The sequence below is a fragment of the Rhinatrema bivittatum genome, chromosome 1 (genome assembly GCF_901001135.1).
Source record: "Rhinatrema bivittatum chromosome 1, aRhiBiv1.1, whole genome shotgun sequence".
Classification (NCBI taxonomy): domain Eukaryota; kingdom Metazoa; phylum Chordata; class Amphibia; order Gymnophiona; family Rhinatrematidae; genus Rhinatrema; species Rhinatrema bivittatum.
Window position 1 is genome coordinate 651,474,777 of NC_042615.1, and position 20,651 is coordinate 651,495,427.

The 20,651-nt window shown below is 43.0% G+C and overlaps 1 protein-coding gene across 2 annotated transcripts in view; it reads left to right on the forward strand.

Moving 5' to 3' along the window:
* Window positions 1–20,651, forward strand: part of TTC37 (tetratricopeptide repeat domain 37) — a 539,154-nt gene that overhangs the window by 48,550 nt on the left and 469,953 nt on the right. For both annotated transcript variants that reach the window (XM_029573103.1, XM_029573110.1), the window contains exons 4-6: window positions 3,672–3,763; window positions 10,925–11,000; window positions 17,828–17,968. In XM_029573103.1, the coding sequence (XP_029428963.1) occupies window positions 3,672–3,763; window positions 10,925–11,000; window positions 17,828–17,968 (309 nt within the window). The remainder of the gene's footprint in view (window positions 1–3,671; window positions 3,764–10,924; window positions 11,001–17,827; window positions 17,969–20,651) is intronic.

Here is a 20,651-nt window from a genome sequence, read left to right on the forward strand (position 1 = left end):
CACAATCCAGTTACCTAGTATAATTTTGGATCAGTCAGTTCTGTCCATCGTCCTTTAAAGGTACCAATTGAATCTATTGCATGTCCTGCCAAATTGGCCTCCAAGCCATTTTGGGGGCTGGTAGTGCATCAGGAGATACTATTAGCAGAGCTCTCCTTCCTCTTAATGGCCAGAGCATCAAGCCTCTCCCTGGGTTCTACTCCAGGTACTTCCTGATTCCAAAGGGAACAGGAGGGTGCCGTCCCATCCTAGACATAAGGGTCTTGAACAAGTTTCTTTTTTTTTTTTTTTTTTTAGAAAATTTGGGTTTCCCTGGGCACCTTAATCCCCCTCTTGCAAAAGGGGGACTGGCTGTGCTCCCTCGATCTAAAGGATGCATACAATCATATCGAGATCTTCCCCAGTCACAGGAATATCTCTAATTTGTGGTTGGAAAACAGCATTTCCAGTATCGAGTGTGGCTGTTCAAGCTAGCGTCAGCTCCCACGAGTCTTCACAAAATGCGTGGCCTTGGTGGCGGTGCTCCTTCGCAGGCTGGTGGTTCATGTTTTCCCCTAACTGGACTATTGGCTGGTCAAGAGCACATCTCGGGCAGGAGCCATCAGGTCCATGTGCTTGACCATCTGGGTGTTGGAGTAGCTAGGGTTCATCATCAACTATCCGAAGTCCCATCTTGCCCCATCATCTCAGTTGGACTTCATAGGGGCCTTGCTAGACACAGCTCAGTCAAAGGCCTTCCTATATCATCAAAGGGTCGTCTCTTTTGATAACCATTGTGGCAGAGATTCAGCAGAGCCAGTAGGTGTCAGCCTGGCACATGTTGAGGCTGTTGGCCACTTGGCTGCAACTGTCCATGTCACTCCCTTGGCACGATTACACTGAATTTGCAATGGTGTCAGGCCATGCAGAATCTCTAGAACTGCATCCATGTCACCCCATCTGTCCGGGACTCGTCCTGGTGGCGGGTACTTTCAAATCTGGAATGGGGGATCTCTTTTCAAAGTCCTCCTTCCCAAATGTGTCCCCATGTAGATGGGCTCAGCACCCAGGGCTTCTGGTCTGCCCAGGAAAGCTGTTGCCAAATCAATTTCCGGAGCTCTGGGCAGTCGGGTACTTGCTATGGGCTTTCAGAGACTGGCTGTCCAAAGAAGCTGTCCTGATCCAAATCGACAACCAGTTAGCTATGTGGTATGTCATCAAGCAAGGAGGCACAGGATCCGTACCTCCTGTATCAGGAAGTGGTCCAGATCTGGTCATGGTCCCTGTCCTATGGAATGGTACTCAGGGCTATGCACCTGGCCAGGACAGAGAACATGGTAGCGGACAGGCTGTGAGTCGAGTCTTCAGACCCCACGAATGGTCCCTGGACCCAGGGGGTAGTGAATCGGATATTCCACCTCTGCCGGAGTCCAGAAGTAAATATATTCACATCTCCTTGCAACAGGAAGGTGCCTCAGTTCTGCTCTCTGTAAAGGTCAGTCAGCAAACCAGCCTTGGACGCCCTTGCCCTATATTGGGGCGAGGGTCTTCTGTATGTGTATTGTCCGCTTCTCTTGGTGGTGAAGACTCGAAGCTTCGCAAGGACAAGGAAATTAGTTCTCATAACCCTTTATTGGCCTAGAGAGGTCTGGTTTCCATTCATGTGGGAGTTGTCCATCCGGAGACTGATCAGTCTGGGGACTTCCCCTCAATATAATCATTTAAGATTGAGACATGTTGCAACATCCCAACGTCCAGGCCCTGTCACTCACAGCCTGGATGTTGAAAGGTTAATTCTGCAACTGCTTGATCTGAGGATGTCTTGGGTCTTGTGGCTTCTAGAAATCCTTCCAGTAGAAAGATCTATGGACTGAAGTGGAGGAGGTTTTCTGTGTGGTGTGAGCAGAAGGCCCTAGATCCATTCTTCTGCCCCACGCAAGAAACTGCTTGATTATCTTCTACACTTATTGAAAGCTGGCTTAAAAACAACTTTGTTAGAGTTCATCTCAGTGCAATTGGTGCATACCACTAAGGTGTAGATGGTACGCTCTTCTTTGTACAGCCTACAGTTGTACGATTCATGCGGGGTGTGCTTCAATTTAAGCCTCCCTTAAGGCCGCCTGCTGTGTCTTGGGACCTCCAACATATTAGCTCAGCTGATGAAAGCTCCTTTTGAGCCGCTGTGCACCTGTGACCTGAAGTACCTGACCTGAAAGGTCATATTTTGGTGTCAGTCACTTCAGCACACAGGGTCAGCGAGCTCCAGGCCTTAGTGACTTATCCACCTTACAGTAAGCTTTATCATGACAGGGTGCATAGGCAAAACCATCATAAGTTCCTGCCTAAGGTTGTTATGGACTTCCATCTTAACAAGTCTGTTGTCTTGCCAATATTCTTTCCCAGGCCCCTTTCGCACAAAGACGAACGAGCATTGCACGGTTTGAACTGCAAGTGAGCCTTAGCCTTCTATCTGGAGTGGACAGAAGCCCATAGACAGTCCACCCAACTTTTAATTTCTTTTGATAGAAATAGGTTGGGCATTGCTGTTGCCAAACACACACTATCGAATTGGCTAGTAAATTGCATCTCCTTCTGTTATGCGCAGGTGAGATTGCATCTTGGGGGTCATGTTGAGGATCATTCTGTCAGAGCCATGGCAGTGTCGATGGCCTACTTGCAAGCAGTTCTGATGGAGGAGATCTGCAAGACTGCGAAGTGAAGTTCTCGCCACACATTCACATAACACTATTGTCTGGATAGGAATGGCTGACGCATCAGTAGATTTGGCCATACCTCTTCAGAACTTGTTTGAGGTGTAGAACCCATCTCTCCCTGCCTAGGGCCCATTGTTTGGGTTCAGGCTGTCTCCCCTCTCCATTACCAACAGCACTGTTTTTGTTGTGCCTGTTGGCACCTGGTCGGGTGTCTGTTGGTCCCCTTTTTGTGTTAGTGAGCAGCCTGTAGCTAGGGATCACCCATGTGTGAGGGCTACTATCCTGCTTGTCCTGAGAAAACAGAGTTACTTACTTGTAACAGGCATGCTCAGAGGACAGCAGGATGGTAGCCCTAATGAAACCCGCTCGCCACTCCATGGAGTTGGATTTCTACTAATTTTCAGTTATATATAATTATATGTTATAAGACTGGAGAGGAATCCCATCTGGTTTAGGGCATGCTCAGTGTGCCAAATCAAAGTTAAGAACATAAGAAATTGCCATGCTGGATCAGACCAAGAGTCCATCAAGCCCAGCATCCTGTTTCCAACAGAGACCAAACCAGGCCACAAGAACCTGGTAATTACTCAAACACCAAGAAGATCCCATGCTACTGATGCAATTAGCAGTGGCTATTCTAGAAACTTTTATATAAGTTTTCTGTGTTGGGGCTCCATCTGATGATTTCACCCTGTGTGAGGACTAACATCCTGCTGTCCTTGGAGAACGCCTGTTACAGGTAAGCAACTCTGCTTGATTTATGTCTTATTGATTTTTGTTAACATATTTGTTTATGAAAATATTTAATTGTAAACTGTATAGAACTTTGGATACAGCAGTATATAAGTATTTTAAAGAAATCTGTAGCAGGATAAAGGTGTATTTCCAGGGAATTTTAAGTATATATTGAATTCTTCAGTGTTTTCCAAGATTATGATTGAATTAAAAGTAACAAGGTCTTTCCCCCTATTTGTTTAGGGGTTAGGAAGCTTGTACGAGAAGATCAACCAGAAGGATTTTAAAGAAGAGTTGCCTAACATTTATCTAAAGCTCTTAGAACTCTATGACAGGTAAGAGGACTAGAAGCATGTTATGGTTGATAATATATCAGAGTTTATCTATCTGCGTATTTTATTGAAAACACAGATGGGTCCTCAGTCTGACACAGTATGGCAACTTCTTATGTTCTACATTTTATTTTTTAATTGCTGTAATTTTTAAGATTTTAAATGGATTTTGAAAACTTGAATAAATTATAGACTGTTGAACATGCAACCATTCATTAGTTCTAATACTTGTTAGCATGCACCATTACAATGACCATACTTTCTCTCTTAAAAATTGTCCCATGAAAAAGTACTGAGGTTTGCTCCAGGAAAAAAGTTTGCATACACTTTTTTAGCAGGGTAAACCCTAGGCAGTTTTCAGACACTCAATTTGTTTGAGTAAATCCATTCTTTTCCTAGCGTGTAGCAGATGGACTCAGAACCAATGGGTATAGTGTACTTCTGATAGCAGTTGGAGACTGGGTCAGATTTCAGTCTGACGTCAGCACTACGTATACCCGTGCAGGAAGCTCTGCTCTTCAGTATTTCTCAGTCTCCTTAGCAATTTGGGACTCTACACACGCTTGCACAGTGGCAGATGAAATCTAAACCAAAGAAGAAAGAAAATCTTACCTCTACAAGACTAGCCCCGTTGTCCTGCGGTGATACCTAAGGGTCCCTCCCCCAGTCGAGAATTCCTGAGGCGATTTCCGAGATCCCTCAGAGGTAAGCCTCGGTCCGGTAGCCGGTTCCCGGCGTGGACTTAGCCCCCAGGAACGGGAGCGGCTGAGAGGCAGCGGGTGCATTACCGAGCATGGCGGGGAAGATATTCCCCTCTCCCCCCCAAAGCCGGAGACCACCCGGCACGAGACCGGGAAGCGCCGAGACAAGGTAAGGTAGAAAACTTTATTTAAGTCTCCGGCCTCTGAGGCTCAGTGAGCCGCACAGATCGCCATCCAGCGTCTGTCCCTTCGGGTTGAGCAGCCCCATCCAGGCTAGGCCCCGATCCGGCACGAGGGTCCTTCCACGTGGAGACCCTCCGGGGGTTCGCCATCTTGCCCACATGGTCGTCGACGTCATTTCCCCCCCTTGATCGCAGTCTTGTCTGCACAACTGAGCTGTGCGCCCAGCCGGGCGCACAAACTACTTGGGCGCACAGCGGCACACGCATCTGTGCCGGGCGCACAGCGGCGCGTGCATCTTGCACGCACAAATAAGCCTCCCAGCACGCGCACACATGCACATAGACGAGTTTGAACCACTCCAAGCGCAACAAATCATGGCACCGCCGGCCAGGAAAGCCAACAGACAAGCCCTCTGCCCAGCCTGCCACCTGAGAGCTGCGCAACACGAAGTGGCGTCTGCCCTGTGCCTGCAGTGTGAAGAGGCTCTGGGGGAACAGAGACAAGGCCCCCCTCAGCCAGTAGAGGAATCTGGCTCCACCAATGACAGTACACCGGACCTCTCTATCCCCAGCTCCGGCCCTCCTCCGATGGGCTTCTCAGGGAACACCGCTGGATTCAATATGGACCCAGGGACCTTTTCCTGGGTGGAATTCTTAAAGGGCTGCAAAGCTTCGTCCAGATGCAGTCTGTGCCACCTGTGACACAGCCTCAGTTTCCACCAGAAGAACAAAACCTTCCAGGCCCCTCTCGTCCTCCCCGAGATGTGCCGCCTCCGGGAAAAAGCTTCCCTTAGGGGACACAGACATCTCAGAGGAAGAGCCGGACTCCCTGGAGGAAGGGGAAATCCCTCCAGGGACTGAACCATATTGAACCATGATGCGTTTCTTCTCCAAAGGCGAGCTATCAGATCTCGTGTCTCTGAGCCTGAAGACGCTGGCCATCCCAGGCACAAGCTCCGCAGCGGAGCCAAAGACGAACCCGGTTTTCATTGGGCTTCATCAGGCCTCATGCCATTTCCCAATGCTTCAGGCCATACAACAACTGATTGACCTGGAATGGAATGCCCCGGAGGCCAGTTTCAAAGGAGAATAGGCCCTAGAAGCCCTATACCCTCTGGAACCCTCAGCCAAAGAACTCCTGGGGTTCCCCAAAGTGGATGCCATGGTCTGCACGGTCTCAAAGCGCACCACCATTCCAGTCGAAGGAGGAGCTGCAGTCAAGGATGTCCAGGACAGATGTCAGGAATCCATCCTTAAACAGTCATTTGATGTCGCAGCTATGTCCCTGCAGATCACTGTCTGCTGCGCCGTGGTGACATGTGCCTGCTTGTCACTGTCCAGGGACGCAACCTCGTCCGTCGAAACATTAGAACCGGCGATATCTTTCCTCACAGATGCGACCTCAGACCTGGTGCGCACCTCAGCCATGGTGGCAGCCAGAAGGCAACTCTAGCTCCGAAGTTGGTCAGCCGATGTGACTTCCAAGACGAAACTCACGAGGATGCCGTTTAAAGGTGCCCTCCTGTTCGGAAGTGAACTGGAGAAGTTAGCCGACAAATGGGGCGAATCCCCAGTACCTTGACCACAGCCTTCCAGTTGATAGTAAACCATTGGTGAACACCAGCCATGGATCTTCTGGCACCCCGGTCCGATGCCCAAGTTCCCAAGTTCTTCAGTCGCAGACAAGAACCACAATCCCAGGGAATCAACGCCCTCGTCCATACTTGGCCACAGGAAGACCTGCTGTACGTATTTCCCCCATGGCCACTACTAGGCGGGATCATCCGCAAGATAGAATACCACAGAGGGCTAGTACTTCTAGTTGCCCCGGACTGGCCAAGAAGGCCATAGTACGCAGACATGCAAAAACGTCTGGCAGGGAACCCTGTGTGTCTACCACCACACAGGGACCTGCTCCAGCAAGGACCGATCCTCTACGAAGACCCAACTCGATTCTCTCTTACGGTCTGGCCATTGAGAGGACTCGCCTGAAGAAGAGAGGATACTCTAAGGCAGTGATTGACACCTTACTCCGAGCACGCAAGTTTTCCACGTCTCTAGCCTACATACGAATATGGGGAATATTCGAAGCCTGGTGTGAGGACCACGACATCCTCCTCCAGACAGTCAAAATCCCCATGATCTGGAATTTCTGCAGGACAGCTTGAAGAAGGGGTTGTCTCTCAACTTCATCAAGGTTCAGGTGGCCGCGCTAGCCTGCTTCAGAGCCAAAGTGGACAGCATCACGCTATCATCCCATCCAGACGTATTCCGTTTCCTGAGAGGGGTCAAACAAATCCGGCCACCACTAACGGGGCCGGTGCCCCTATGGAATCTCAATCTAGTACTAGACTTCCTGGCGGGAGCTTTCTTCAGACCTACCCGCGATCTGTCACTACGGCTCCTGACCTTGAAGACTGCATTCCTAGTGGCAATATGTTCAGCCTGTTGCATCTCCGAACTTCAAGCACTATCCTGTCGGGAACCGTTCCTTAGATTCTCACTGGGATCCATACAGCTCTGCACTGTCCCCTCCTTCCTTCCAAAGGTGGTTTCTCATTTCCATCTAAACCAAACCATCTTGCTGCCATCTCTGGACGAACATAAGGACTCGGAAGACTCGCGCCGCCTTCGCCATCTGAACATCGGCAGACTCCTAGTCAGATACCTGGAAAGATCGGAATCCATACGAAAGACTGACCACTTATTCGTACTTCACAGTGGGAAGAAACAAGGGGAAGCGGCCTCGTGGGCAACCATAGCCCGCTGAATCAAAGAAGTAATCAAGGCGGCCTACGTAGAGGCAGGAAAGCCTCCACCTCTACAAGAAACCAAGATGCTGTCACCCGCCGAGATCTGTCGGGCAGCGACATGGTCCCCCATTCACACCTTTTTTTTTTTTCAAAAAGATTCATAACAGAAATCACAGATGTCATACATCTAATAAAGAAACTTATGAAATAACAAACAAAAAGGAAAAAATTTCATATTATGTATGACTTCTTACAGAAAAACATTCAATGATTCTGATACTGATTCGGGCAGAAGGGAGAATTTTTAACAGACACATTTCATAAAAAGAAAAAGGTATAAGAATTTGGCGGCATGGTTCACCTACTAATTTAAGTCTCTGGGGAAGACGTGGGTTGTTTTTTAAGATCAATAAACCCAGCCAGTTGTTGTGGTAGAAAGAAAATATTACATTTGTCTCTTCTTTTCACTAAACACTTACATGGGAAATGTAACAGGTTTATCCTAAAGCTATTACTTCTGAACGGAGATTTAGAAATTGTTTTCGACTTTTCTGCGTTGCCAGAGCTAAATCTGGAAATATCTTTACATTTGAATCATGATATACAATTGGATATTTCCTAAAGTAAGATTTCATAATTTTATTTACTTCATAGTTTGTTACCAATGAAATTAACAAAGTTCCTTTATCAATGACCACTAATTCTGAGTTTTCTAGAAAATTGGTCAAATTACCTTGAAAAGGCTCATTTGACATATATTTACAATAGGCATATCCATATCAGAAAAACCTAGAACTTTTACTAAAAATTTCCTAAGAGTTACGTATGGAGTGTCTCTCCTATAATGGTGCTTTTCTGCACCATTGTTCAAATTGTAAAGTTTATTGCACCCCTGTTTCTTGTGAACCAGCATGATGGGACTACTGTCTTGAATGTTGGTATATAAAAAAACTTAAATAAATAAATAATACGAGGAAAATTCAATAAATGAAGATATAAGCTTTTTGAATTATTTTCGAGTGACTCCATTCGTCTATCCAATCTCAAGCGATCTTTGGCAACCACAGCTTTAAATTCTTTTGTCTTTTCATCCTCCTTTTCTAATAACACAACCCTCCTGTTTGTCTCAGTCAATTTGAGGTCCATAGCATACGACTCTTTTAGTGTTTGATAGGCATTTTTCATCTAGAGTCGAAACCCCACAACCAAGTCCCAGAGTCCTTGTAGGGTCACAACGGCGGGGCTAGGGAGGGGAGGGGGGGAGACACCCCTGAAAACACTGGTATCGTTGTTTTCTCCCCTACCTGCTTCAACGCACGGTGGAAGGTCGGCAGTAATTCCTCCGGCTGGTTGTACCGGCACCATCGATTCTCCCGCAGCTACCTCCACTCCTCCTGCGGGCTCTGCGGTGCTACCCACAGCCGTTGTTGAAATTATCCTCAGCAACTCGGGGCCAATACTCCCTCCAACACGAGAGCGTTCCTGGAAGCAGAAGCATTTCCGGGGTCGGCATCACCGTCTCCTTCGTCGTCTCTCTGCGCCGGCGGTCTCCTTTGATCGGGGCTCAGTGATGCTTCCTCCAAGAGTGCAAGAGGCTCTCCCTTGCCTCTACGCTCAATGGGATCCTCAGCTCCTGGACGGGTAGGTGCAGACAAGAAGCGAACAATTTCTTGCTGAATAGGTGAGGGTAACAGTTCCATTGGAAACACTCTCACCTTTCCTTTACGTTTAGGAGGCATAATTACTCTTTCTCAAGAAAATAATAGGAAATTTTCGCGAGGGTCTTCAGAGCGTCTCATTCATGCCGCCATCTTAGATTCACACCACCTCAAGGTTCTACTGCTTGGATGTGTAGGTCCGGGAGGACACAGCATTCGCAAGGGCAGTACTAAGTGGGCAACAGGCAGCTTCCCACCCGGTTCGGGAGTAGCTTTTGTACATCCCATTGGTCCTGAGTCCATCTGCTACATGCTAGGAAATGGAGAAATTACTTACCTGATAATTTCATTTTTCTTAGTGTAGACAGATGGACTCAGCATCCTGCCCACGGCTTTCCTAAAATACGAAAACCTCTGGGGACAATCACAATCCTCGAGAGCAAGACAAGCACGGGTAAGCCAGACTGTACCCCTAGTTAAGATACCCATAGTTGCCGGGTGTCAGCGTTTCTCGGTTGAGTGCACTGGCGGTATCCAGCTAGAAATCACATCAACCAGTTTAAGTTAATCAAGTTATTCAAACACACATATATCCAGAATTGCTTTTCGAGGAGAATACTGAAGAGCAGAGCTTCCTGCACAGGTATATGTAGTGCTGACTTCAGATTGAAATCTGACTCCATCTTCAACTGCTATCAGGAGTACACTATACCCATTGGTCCTGAGTCCATCTGTCTACACTAAGGAAAACGAAATTATCAGATAAGTAATTTCTCCATTAGCTAATCCCTGCAATGCAAAAAACTTCCTGCATGGTCAATGCGCCTTTGCAACGTGGCAAATTTTATGCCAGCCCAGCTGAGATGCTAGCAAAAAGATTCACCTCATTGGTCAGCAATCTTTGTCACTCAAAAAAAAATGACAGAAAACTATAAAAATAAGAAGACAAAAAGGGTTGTTGCTGTCAGTATTGTCATCAGATTATCCAGCTTTAACAATCTGCAAAGAAGAAAATTGCAATTTGAGACTATCAACTATGACCGCCAGAAACTGTGGGCTCAACCCAAAGGAGAGGTGGCTTGTCAGGCAGAAGATCTTGTCTTTGTGATGTCAGCTGCTGCCTGTTAAAACTGCATAAACTTAACAGTGGCCCAAGGACTTACTTGCTCATGACAAAGAGAAAATATTCAGTAATTCTAGCTGCAATTAGGTACTGATTCTGTTTTGTTGATTTGATTTTTTTTTTTTATTAATTTGTTTTAAGTGTTTTAATATGTATGTAGAAGATGTTTTAGTATCGTTAATTGTTGATGCTTTAGTTGTAATCTGCTTTTGAACTGCCGTTGCATAAGGTGGATTATAAATGTTTTTAAATAAATACATTAAATAAAATGTCTTTATCTCAGCAACCTTACTGACCTCAGTGTTGATGAGTCAAGGCAAAATAATGACAGTGCTTAACACTAGGTAAATGTGTCTAGGTTCAACTATGTTCTTATAGACTAGGATATAATATTAGTAGCATCACCTTAATATATATTGTTGAATGTACTGCAAACTTCACTTTTAAGGAGGACTTTTACACAGTATACAAATAACTATCATTATATACTCACCTGACATAATCGCAGTTCATTTCAAATTGTCATTGCAGCAGGTTGAATAAGAAGTTGCTATTTCTGGTCTCAATTAATTGGGAATTTTAGAATTGATAAGAATACATATGTATGTTGTGAAGAGGGGGGAGAAAGAGGAGAGCTATAATTTTGCCACTGTTTTTCTCAGTTGGGGAGAAGAGGGTTCATCACTTTTTGTTAGAAGTTAGAATTTGCTTTTGTAATACCTTTTTTTTGTACCACTTTTCTTGTAGTACTGATAAGCAGAAGTGGTGTGAAGTCTGCAGGAAACTCGTGGATGTGTATCGTGAAGAAAAGAAAAACCTGCAAGTGAGTGTCAAGATTTGACTCTGCCATAGGCAATCTATTCACTTCTAGTTCATGTACTTTGCGTGCAGCAGGGGACTAGAGACCAGGATCCAGGGTTGAACTGAATTTCTTTTGTGGGTGGGTAGGTCTGCTTTGTCCGTATCCTGTCTGTGGCCAAAGGTAGGAGACGTGATCCTTTCTCTAATACAGAAGGTTCATAGTCTCAGGGTTATCATGAATGTTTTCCCTTTCTGTAGAAGATCAGGTAACATTAGACGTCAGGAAGGCATTTTTACATTTGTCTGACAGTTTTTGTGGCCATAAGAGCTAAGGATGAGCATGCAGACAATGGACCTTTCTCATTTCGATTATTGCAATGCCATGTACATAGGGGTTCTCAAAGGGCACTGTAGCAGCTAGTTCAAAATTCTGCATAAGTTATCACTGGATGTAAGAGATGGGACTTATCCACACTTTTGCTCATGGTTCTTCACTGGCTATCTCTGAAGCTGCGTGTCTACTTCAAAATTCTTATCACATTTAGAGTTTTGAGGGACCCAACAAATCAAATGGTATTTAGCCCCTCAAACCAAAGGTTTTGCTTGACACTGCCCACAGTGAGGAAATTGAGTTTTAGTACATGAGAGATTGTTTTCAGGCAAGGTGTCACAGCTATGAAACTTGTTGCCTCTTGAGTGGAAAACAGAATCCAGTTACTTATTTTAAAAGAAGCTGAAAATGAGGCTATTTGAGCAGTCGCCTGGGGCCTAGTAAGTACAGTTACATGGTTTGATTTCTGGAGCTTGGCATTATAGACAAGAGCTAACTTTGAATCTGATGGCTAGGGTTGAATAATTTATTGTATGGAGCTGGCAGAAAGTCAACAGAGGGGAACATTTTTATATTTTATTAAGAGATACAAAAATGTTTTTTGGCCTTAACTGGGTATGTTCATGTAATTTGTAAGCCATGGCTTGTTGGGGATTATCTAAATCTCTCAAATTTACTGTTAATGCACTTTATACTTGCATTGTACCAAAGAGCTGCCTCCTTCAGTTCATAAGGTGTAATATTAACAGACAGTATATATCAAGATGCGCTTAAAAATTCCTCTTAATCAGACTAGTGGCACCCAATATGATTGGGACTATTTCTGTATCTTTCTACCACATTTTATTGGTCTCTGATTGCATCTCTTGGTACTTAAAGATCTTTGCTTTATCCATATGAACTGAAGAATAATCGCTAGGTACTGACACCTCATTTTGTAGTTTGAAGTCCGCAGTGGTGCTTTAATAGACTTCTAAATCTTGAAGGTGGTTTTACTACACTGAAATTCAAAAAAATGGTTAGGTCACATAAGAGATCTGTGCATTTTGTCTGGGCAAAGATGAAATAATGCTGAATGTGAAGCACAGTAAACCCTAGAATTTTCACTGTGTGGAAAAAGGAAAATGAGCTTGCAGTCCCATGAAACTTATAGCCTTCCCTATGTTTTGCCAGGTCCATTTAAATTAATGCACTGGGAAAGTTTAAAAAAAAAAAAACCCTCAAAATAAATAAAATAAAAATTATAAAGCAAGAGTTGGCTTTAATTTTCTACAATCTGAGAAATTATTGAGACACTTTTCATTCAGTTATATTTTTCTCTACTTCTAGTTCAAAGATTTTGTAGAAGGCAATAAAAGAAATTAGAAGGTGTCCATACTAGCTGCCCTGTATTTTTCTTAGGTCATAGGAAATATATGGAAACACAGGAGGGGGCAGTCAATGTTTTGCCTTAACCTATTTTATCAGCACTGTTTTCATGTGTGTCTGTGGCACTCATCTTTCTGCTCACTGCACAACTAAATAAGGAGAAAGGTTAGAGTTGCGTTACTCAAGCTCAGCCTCTCATGAGTCATAGCTATATCTTCATATGCAAAATGACTTCCGAATACCCCCAAGTTCACAAAGTATACTGTGACAACTGGCTAGCTGCAGCGGTGGAGCTGCTTCAGATGTTTTGTGGTTCGGCCACATCATAAAAGCAGATAGCACTATATACAGACTGATTACACAAACTTTCCTCTTCATCCAGTCAGACCAGTCCAAATGAATGGGTTATGCCCACCAACCAGCATATGGAGACAGAAATCAACAGGTTTGCTGATTGTCACCCTGTTGTAGACATCAGTGCTGACCTCTGCCTGCCAGTATTCTGTCTCCAGCAGATGGTAGGTGAGCTTTCTGTGCTCTAAACTAAGATCTGCTTAGGCTGGGTGAAGAGGAATTGATAGAGGGCAGCTCCTGTGATGAAAGTTTGATATTCCTCCCTTAGCTGAGCAATGCCTGGACCAGGGAGCTACCATTTAGGGGCTAGTGACTGGGATCTGCCTCATATTTACTTACCCCTTCTGCAGCTATTGCAGAAAAGAAAAAAAGCAAGTAAAGAGTTAGTGTCTGGGTAAAGTTTTCCTTTGTAAAAAAAAAAAAAAAAAAAAAAAAAGGGCAAACATGCCATCCAGAAGAAGCAGGCCATCCAGAAGAAGCAGGCATTTGGAGAGAGCCAGTAGAGTTATGAGTTTGCTTGTTCCTCTCTGATTCCTGGCTGCGGCGGTGCTTGTCGGCAGTTTAGATGTATGAGGAGTGAAGCATGCCTGCATCTGCAGAGTGCAGGAAGAAAGCCATGTTCTGAAGGGTCTGCGACACATGGAGGTTGCATTTGGGAGCAGCAGCAAATGTTTTCTAGGAGGAGGAAAGGCAACGAGGTAGTGAATTAGAAACCCTGGAGAGGGGGGGGGGGGCGGTAGCCGAGTGAATGGGAGTATTCAGGCTGTCGGTTCTCGCCAGGGAGGTATCCACTGAAGCAGGAACGGTGGCCATTTTGAGAGTACAGCACTATGGGGGAAACATCATGACCCCCATTGCTCATTTTGTGGCACAAAAAGATAGCGTAGCAGCTTATGGTTCTGCAGTTCTAGAAGCTATGCTTGGCTATAGTAGCTTCCTCCTTGGCCTGGTTCTTCATGTCTATGGAATTCCTTAAATGTATGCAGTGGGCTTTTTGAATAGTACAGAGTTCTGGTTTTCCTTCTCCTTTAACAATTTTTCCTTCTCCTTTAAAGGCAAAGAAAATAACTAGAAAAAGTGAAGAATTGGACCTGGATCAGGATTCTATTCTGGTTCAGAGAACTCCCTTGATATTAGAGATTTCAAAGTAGCTACTTGTGGAGAGGAGCTGGAAGAAAGGCAATACTGTTGTGGTTCTCTGAAAATAAGAATGCTTAAAGCCTCTAGCTGTCAAATTTTTTTTATTAAATGCTATAAAATAATATAAATCTTAGACCTTAAATAATAAGGAACCTTTTGGAGAGTGCCACGCAAGATACTAGCATAAACTCCCTCTCAAATAATTTTACTGACAACACAGCATTATATAGAATTTCAGTTGTAGATTTCCAGCCTTTAAAGTAGGTTACATAATTGTCAAAATTTCTGTGATTGGCTTTCTATTTTAAACATAATCTGAATGGCTGAATGGTAATTTGCTTTCATCCTCCAAGTTAATCCTCATCTCGTATGTAAATGTCTTTTTTTTTTTTTTGGAACGTGCCAGCGTTAGCACCTTTTGTTTGTTCTAAGAATATTTTCTATAATCTTAGAGGAATGTCAATTGGCCTCTTCCATGTTCTAGTTCTAGATATGCTTCTGTAATCTTAGAATGTAAACTGAGCAGTTTGCTGCCTTCTCAGAATCTAGAGTATCTGGGTGCTCTATTTGACACAAGGATAGAGCGAGTTCATTTAATAGTATTAAGTATTCAAAAGTTTCAGCAGCATGTTTGCATGCTGATATCCATAAGGAATCCAAAGGTATGGAGTTATCTGCAGCTCCTGGGTTCCATGGCCACTGCATTGGAACTCATGCCCTGGGCGAGGATGCATATGAGACACCTTTCAGAGATCTTTGTTGTCCAGGTGGGATCCTCGGTCACAGGATCACTACAAAAGGTTGCCAGTTCTGGACAGTGTGAAGATAAGATAAGCTTGAACTGGTGGATGCCCAGCAATTTGGAGAAGGGAATAGATCTTAAGCCTCCAGCCTGGGTGATGGTGACAACGTATGGCAGTGTCTCGGGCAGGGGAGCTCATTGTCTAGGTCAGGTTTCGCAAGGTCTTTAGTCAGCAGAGGACATGAGATGGTCCATTAATTACTTGGAAACCAGAGCAATTTGGTTAGCTCTTTGGAGTTTTATGTCTATCCTCAGGGGCCAGGTGATCTGAGTATGTCCAACAATGCCATGGCAGTAGCTTATGTAAATCAAGGGGGCATTAAAGACCCTCAGGTTTCAGAGGAAATGGACTTACTGATATGATGGATGGAAAAGAATCTGAAGGTGATTTTAGTCATTCAATTATCGGATGTGGAGAATAGGTAAACATCCTCATCTGAAATCTAGTCGACCCCAGGCGAATTGGCATTATCCTTAGTGGCATTAGATCTAATTGGGATCTTCCAAAGATGGATTCAATGGTGACCAACAAACATGTGAAGCTGTTGTGATTTTACAATTGAAAAAAGCAGGAAAGGTCTTATGGACTGGATGTCTTGTTTCAACATTGACCAATAGAGGCGACTCTATGTATGTTTTCCATGTCCATTGGTGGGCCAAATCGGTCAAAGAATTGCTTACCAGCCAGATCTGGTGATTCTTGTGGGTACTGGATTGGCCAAGACACCCTTGGTCTGTGGATGTTGTAAGATTGTTGGACAGAAAGCCATTGTAGTGTTCTCCACACATAGACCCTCTGTCATTGAGCCTATTCTTCATGAAGATCCAGATCCGTTCTGTCTTATGGCCTGGCCCTTGAGAGGTCTAGATAAATTAAAAAAAAAAAAAAAAAAAAAAGGTTATTCTGGAAGTGGTGAACACTCCATTAGCCACATACCTCCCAAGAGTGCCTCTGTGTTTTTCTATGTTGGATTTCCTGCAGGATGGTGTCTCTGAAGGTTTAGTACTCAATTCCTTAACAATAAAGATTGCAGCTACTGTGTGCTATAGACGCTATTTTAGGAAGGCCTTTTTTGTTTCATCCAGAGATCTATTGTTTCTTGAGGAGTTAAGTACATTAGCCCTCTGCTAAGAGATCTCATTCCTGCTTTTGGGAACTAAAGCTGGAGTTGTTCTTTTTAGCAGAGTTGCAGTTTGAACCTATTAGGAAGCTTTTGCTGAAGTTGCTCACCCTTAAAGTGGTTTCTTTGGTGGCAATTTGTTTGGTGAGGCATATTTTAGAATTGTGAATGCTGTCTTGTAGGAATCCCTTTCTGGTGATTACTAACAATATGGTTTGGATTCATACAGATCCTTTCTTTCTTTTGAAAGTAGTCATCCTTCCATTTAAATCAGGTGGTCTGTTTGCTTTCCTTTACTAAGCATGTATAAGGAAAGGATTTTAAGATACTTCACACCTTGGATGTTAGGATATTTTTGAGATCAAGCATGAGTTTCAAAAGTTTGATCATCCTTTTTGTGCTGTTTAGTGGAGTTAGACGAGGAGTTGCTGCTACCAAGCCTTCCATTGTACATCTGATTAAGGAAGTCATTGTAGTGGTATACAGTGATTAAAGGCAAGATTTTACCTAAGCAGATTAAGGCTCATTTTATTAGAGCACAAGTGGCATTGTAAGTGGAGTTACATGTGGTTTCTCCACAGGAGATCTGTAAGGTGGTGACTTGGTCATCTCTTAAATTTAAGGGGTTTTAAATTGTTTGAAAGTTAGCTTGATACAGATAGTACTGGCAGGCTGAAGTCAGCACTGATGCCTATAAGAGGTGATGTCAGTGAACCTGTTGATCTGTCTCCATCTGCTGGTTGGTGGGCATACCCCATTCATCTGGAGTGGTCTGACTGGAATCAAGGAAAGGAAGTTATCAAGTAATAAATTTCACCATGCCTTCTTTTCCTGTCTCCATTAAGTTGAAAGAAAATCTGTATGACAGTGCCTCAGAAACTAATGTGCTGAAGTGTTGATTTCCATATATGCTCTATTACAAACCGTTTTCCATAGGGGTGATAGCCTCTGTATATTTTCAACTTTTATCTATTCTGAATCGGATATTCTAAAACTTTTTATCACTTATCCTGCCCTTTTTTTTTTTTTTTTTTTTTTTAAATGCTGATATTCTCTGGAAAATGTGATAGATTATTTCCAGGATGCCAGTCTTGGTTTTTACTTGGTTCTTGCTTTCTTACAGGAAGTTTCTTTGTTTTGAAAGAAACTGCGCTTCGGCCTTCCTGTTATATGGTAATGTTCAGTTAATCCCTAAGTTTGATGTAAACCGGTCTGATATGAAGCTTGTCATGAAGTTTGGTATAGAAAAATGTTAAATAAATAAATAAGTTTCTCTTTGCTTGTGTGTGCATTTTGTTCAGCCATTTGAGTGACCTGTTTAAAAAACAAAAAAGAAAAAAAAACTCTCTATGCTAGTGGAAATTTCCTAGCTGCAGCTCAAGTTTCTATCACTGCTTCATTCAGTCTTACCTTTTTTTTTATATCTCCTTGTTTCATATTATCCTTTTGTCAGTTGTAAACTTTAACACAACTGTAATTGGAATTTAATTACATTTGATTGTAATCTTCCTTGAGAAAGATAGAATATCAAATGTTTATAAATAAATATGAATTAATAAATATTCACATTTGTCCTTTTTTTTTTTTTTTTTTTTTTTAGCTTCGGTTTTTAAATTAGAGTTTAGCATTGTGAAATTTAATTTCTATGCACCAGAAAGTCAGTGAAATCCAGACAATTACATTATTGCTGGTACTAGCAACGTGGCAACTGAATGTTTCAATTTCTTCAACAGGTTGCCAGAACATGGCACAGACTGATAAAGGTAAAACAGGAAGATGGAGCTAGTGATGAAGAACTTCACCAGCTATGGACCCGAATGACCCAACTATTGGCAGACAATATACAGAGTCAGGAAAATGAGACTCAGCAGCTGGTATGTTTGCCTCGCTAGCCTTTCCTTAACAAAACTGATATGTCTGAATTCTGAAATTCTAAGAGCGTGAGTGGTAGAAGTAAAATTGAGAGGTAAATGTGGTGAATTATTTTTCATTCCTCCTGTGGAAGTTGCTTTTCTAGCTCTATTAGTTTTTAGTTACAGTAGTGGGTTGTTCCGCTGTAGTGTCCCCTAGATTCCACAGAAGAGACTTTTTGCATGCAGATACCAGAACCTTCTTGATCACAAGTCCATAGCTTTTACATACTGTACTAACTCTTTTGGTTTTTAAAATCTCAGTAACAGATGACATTCTATACATTCTATAATCTTGCAATAAAATATATGTATTTTGTACTATTCTGCTTTTTTTAAATTGCTTCCCAATATATGAAATGTTCCCCCCTCATTATTGACAAGTATTACTTAAGATGCCTATTCGCAGTCTACCTCATATCTATGGGCATTATCTGTATGTACTCCGTGTCCTTTATTTATACTATAATGGCCTTGAGCCTAACCTAGGACAAGATGGAATATCAAATGCTTATAAATATTTATTGGAATAACGTTATAAGATGGCACAAAGTAACTGCATTCTTTTTTTGCTTCCCCCTTCCCCCCAACAAAATATTTCTGTTACCATAGTGTGTAGTATCTGATGTGTTGCTTAGTAAGAATACTGTCCCTTTTTTATATGATTTCCTTTCTGGGTTCAGGTCACTTGGAAACAGTCAGCCTCTGTTCTTGCTCACTTTTGATTCTGTTTGATTATAGGTACAAGTAATCTGGCCAGTACATGTACACTTTTTTTTGGCTTCTCAGTATTAAATTTTAAGTGTGTTAATTTTGATGATGCAGCTTTATTATAGGGTACTGATTTCTACAATTTGTAGCTATACCTTCTTTTCTGTATTATGGTATGTGTGTGTGTAATGCTTCAATAGCAAGGATGAGCTATGGATATTTCAGAAACAGCTACATGACCAGGAACATTTTGCTTTGCAATTAATAAAGAAAAAAGATACAGAAAATGACTCCTGTTTGAGGGGTGGGGCACTTTTACAACTGGATATGTATGCAGGAAGCAGTCTTTCTTTTAAAAGAGCATAAACAAGTAGAAAAGTTACTTATTTCTATCATTAAGAAGATGTTAAATAATTTATTTTTAAGCACTGGAAAATGTATGTCAGTTTTATTTGTTTAGCTTCTTAGAGCTTATTAACAACGAATCCTGGAGATGTAATGTCACAAAAAAGGAGGAACTTGCTGAGACCTAAAATGATCCTGAGCCACTTTTGCCAGAAACCCATAAACTTTATGAAAACAAAGTTTAAAAGAGAGGATTAAACTTTTCTGTGTGTGTTAAAGTTCACCATAAAGGTTTAGCTCTCTTTAAGAAATTACACTCTGCCTAAGATGATGTTACTTAGTATGGTCTAAACTTTGATAGGAAGTTTTCTTGTTCATACCCCAGATCAGTCCAGACGCATGGATTTTTCATCTCTACTAGCAGATAGAGACCGAGAAGCAGGTGTCACTGACACTGCTACATAACATAGGTGCTGATGAAATATCATGTGCACAAAACACATGCAGCCTAAATGTTTTTTGAATGCGTGCACCTCCCCTGTCTTGGGCGCTCGATGTGATACTCAAATGAGCCGGCGCGCTAAAAGACATAGAATGGATAAATTGCATGTCCCTAGCAGGTTCATGGCATCGAGCGCCCAGGAGAAGTGACTGTGTGCAGGTTTGGAAAACATACACAAATTTTCCTGGTATCCATTTTCCTAACCCGTGCACAGCAAAGGGTTAGGAAAATGGACGCTTGTAAATTGAGCTTCCCTTTTCCCTTTTCCTGTCAAGTTTTTTTTTTTATCATATTGCAGCTTTCTGTGGTTTCTTCTGCTTAGTATTGCAACAATTAAGTAGGAGGAACCACAGAAAAATTGTATTTTTTTTTGCTTTTCTGAGCATGGCTTGGGGTGCCTTAAAACTTAACACCAGCTCTGGGCTGCTGATAATTTTTGAGGGTTAAAATGTGCGCTTCAGGCGCACTTTTTTTTTTTTTTGTTTTATATCGCTGATAATAGCTAATAGCCTCATCAACATGGAATTTACTTGTGATGAGTGCTATTAGCTATGCGCCGGTATGGGCGTGCTAATCCCGATATTGCATTGGGCGTATGTGTAGTGCGTCCAACAGCATGTTTAGTGGTGCACTGAGCTCAGCACCTGATTTTGCAATGGCCCCATAGTGTGCTACCTGCAGCCTCTCAATATTTATCTGACTCCAGCAGATGGTAGAGGTGTAAAACCTGCAGTTCCCTGTACGTACCCGGATCAGTCCAGACCATGGGTTGAGCCTCCTTTCCAGCAGGTGGAGACAGACAAAACTGAAAGGGTATCCTAAATGAGGACAGAGCCTACCCTGTAGCCCTTCAGTATTTGTCTGTCTCCAGCAGGTGGAACAGCTCACCCTGTGGTTCCCTGTTAACTTCTGCTTGTCCCTTCTGGGCGCTTTTTTTCCTTCTGTGTGTCTATCGTGTTTGGATCAAGCAAGTATTTCTGAGTTATTGTTTAAAAAAAAAAAAGTGTGAACTCTGTTGATCCTTCACAGGAGACAGTCCCTGTCTCCTTACTCTTGCGGGGGCCTGGGGGGGGGTGGGGGCTTGGCCCC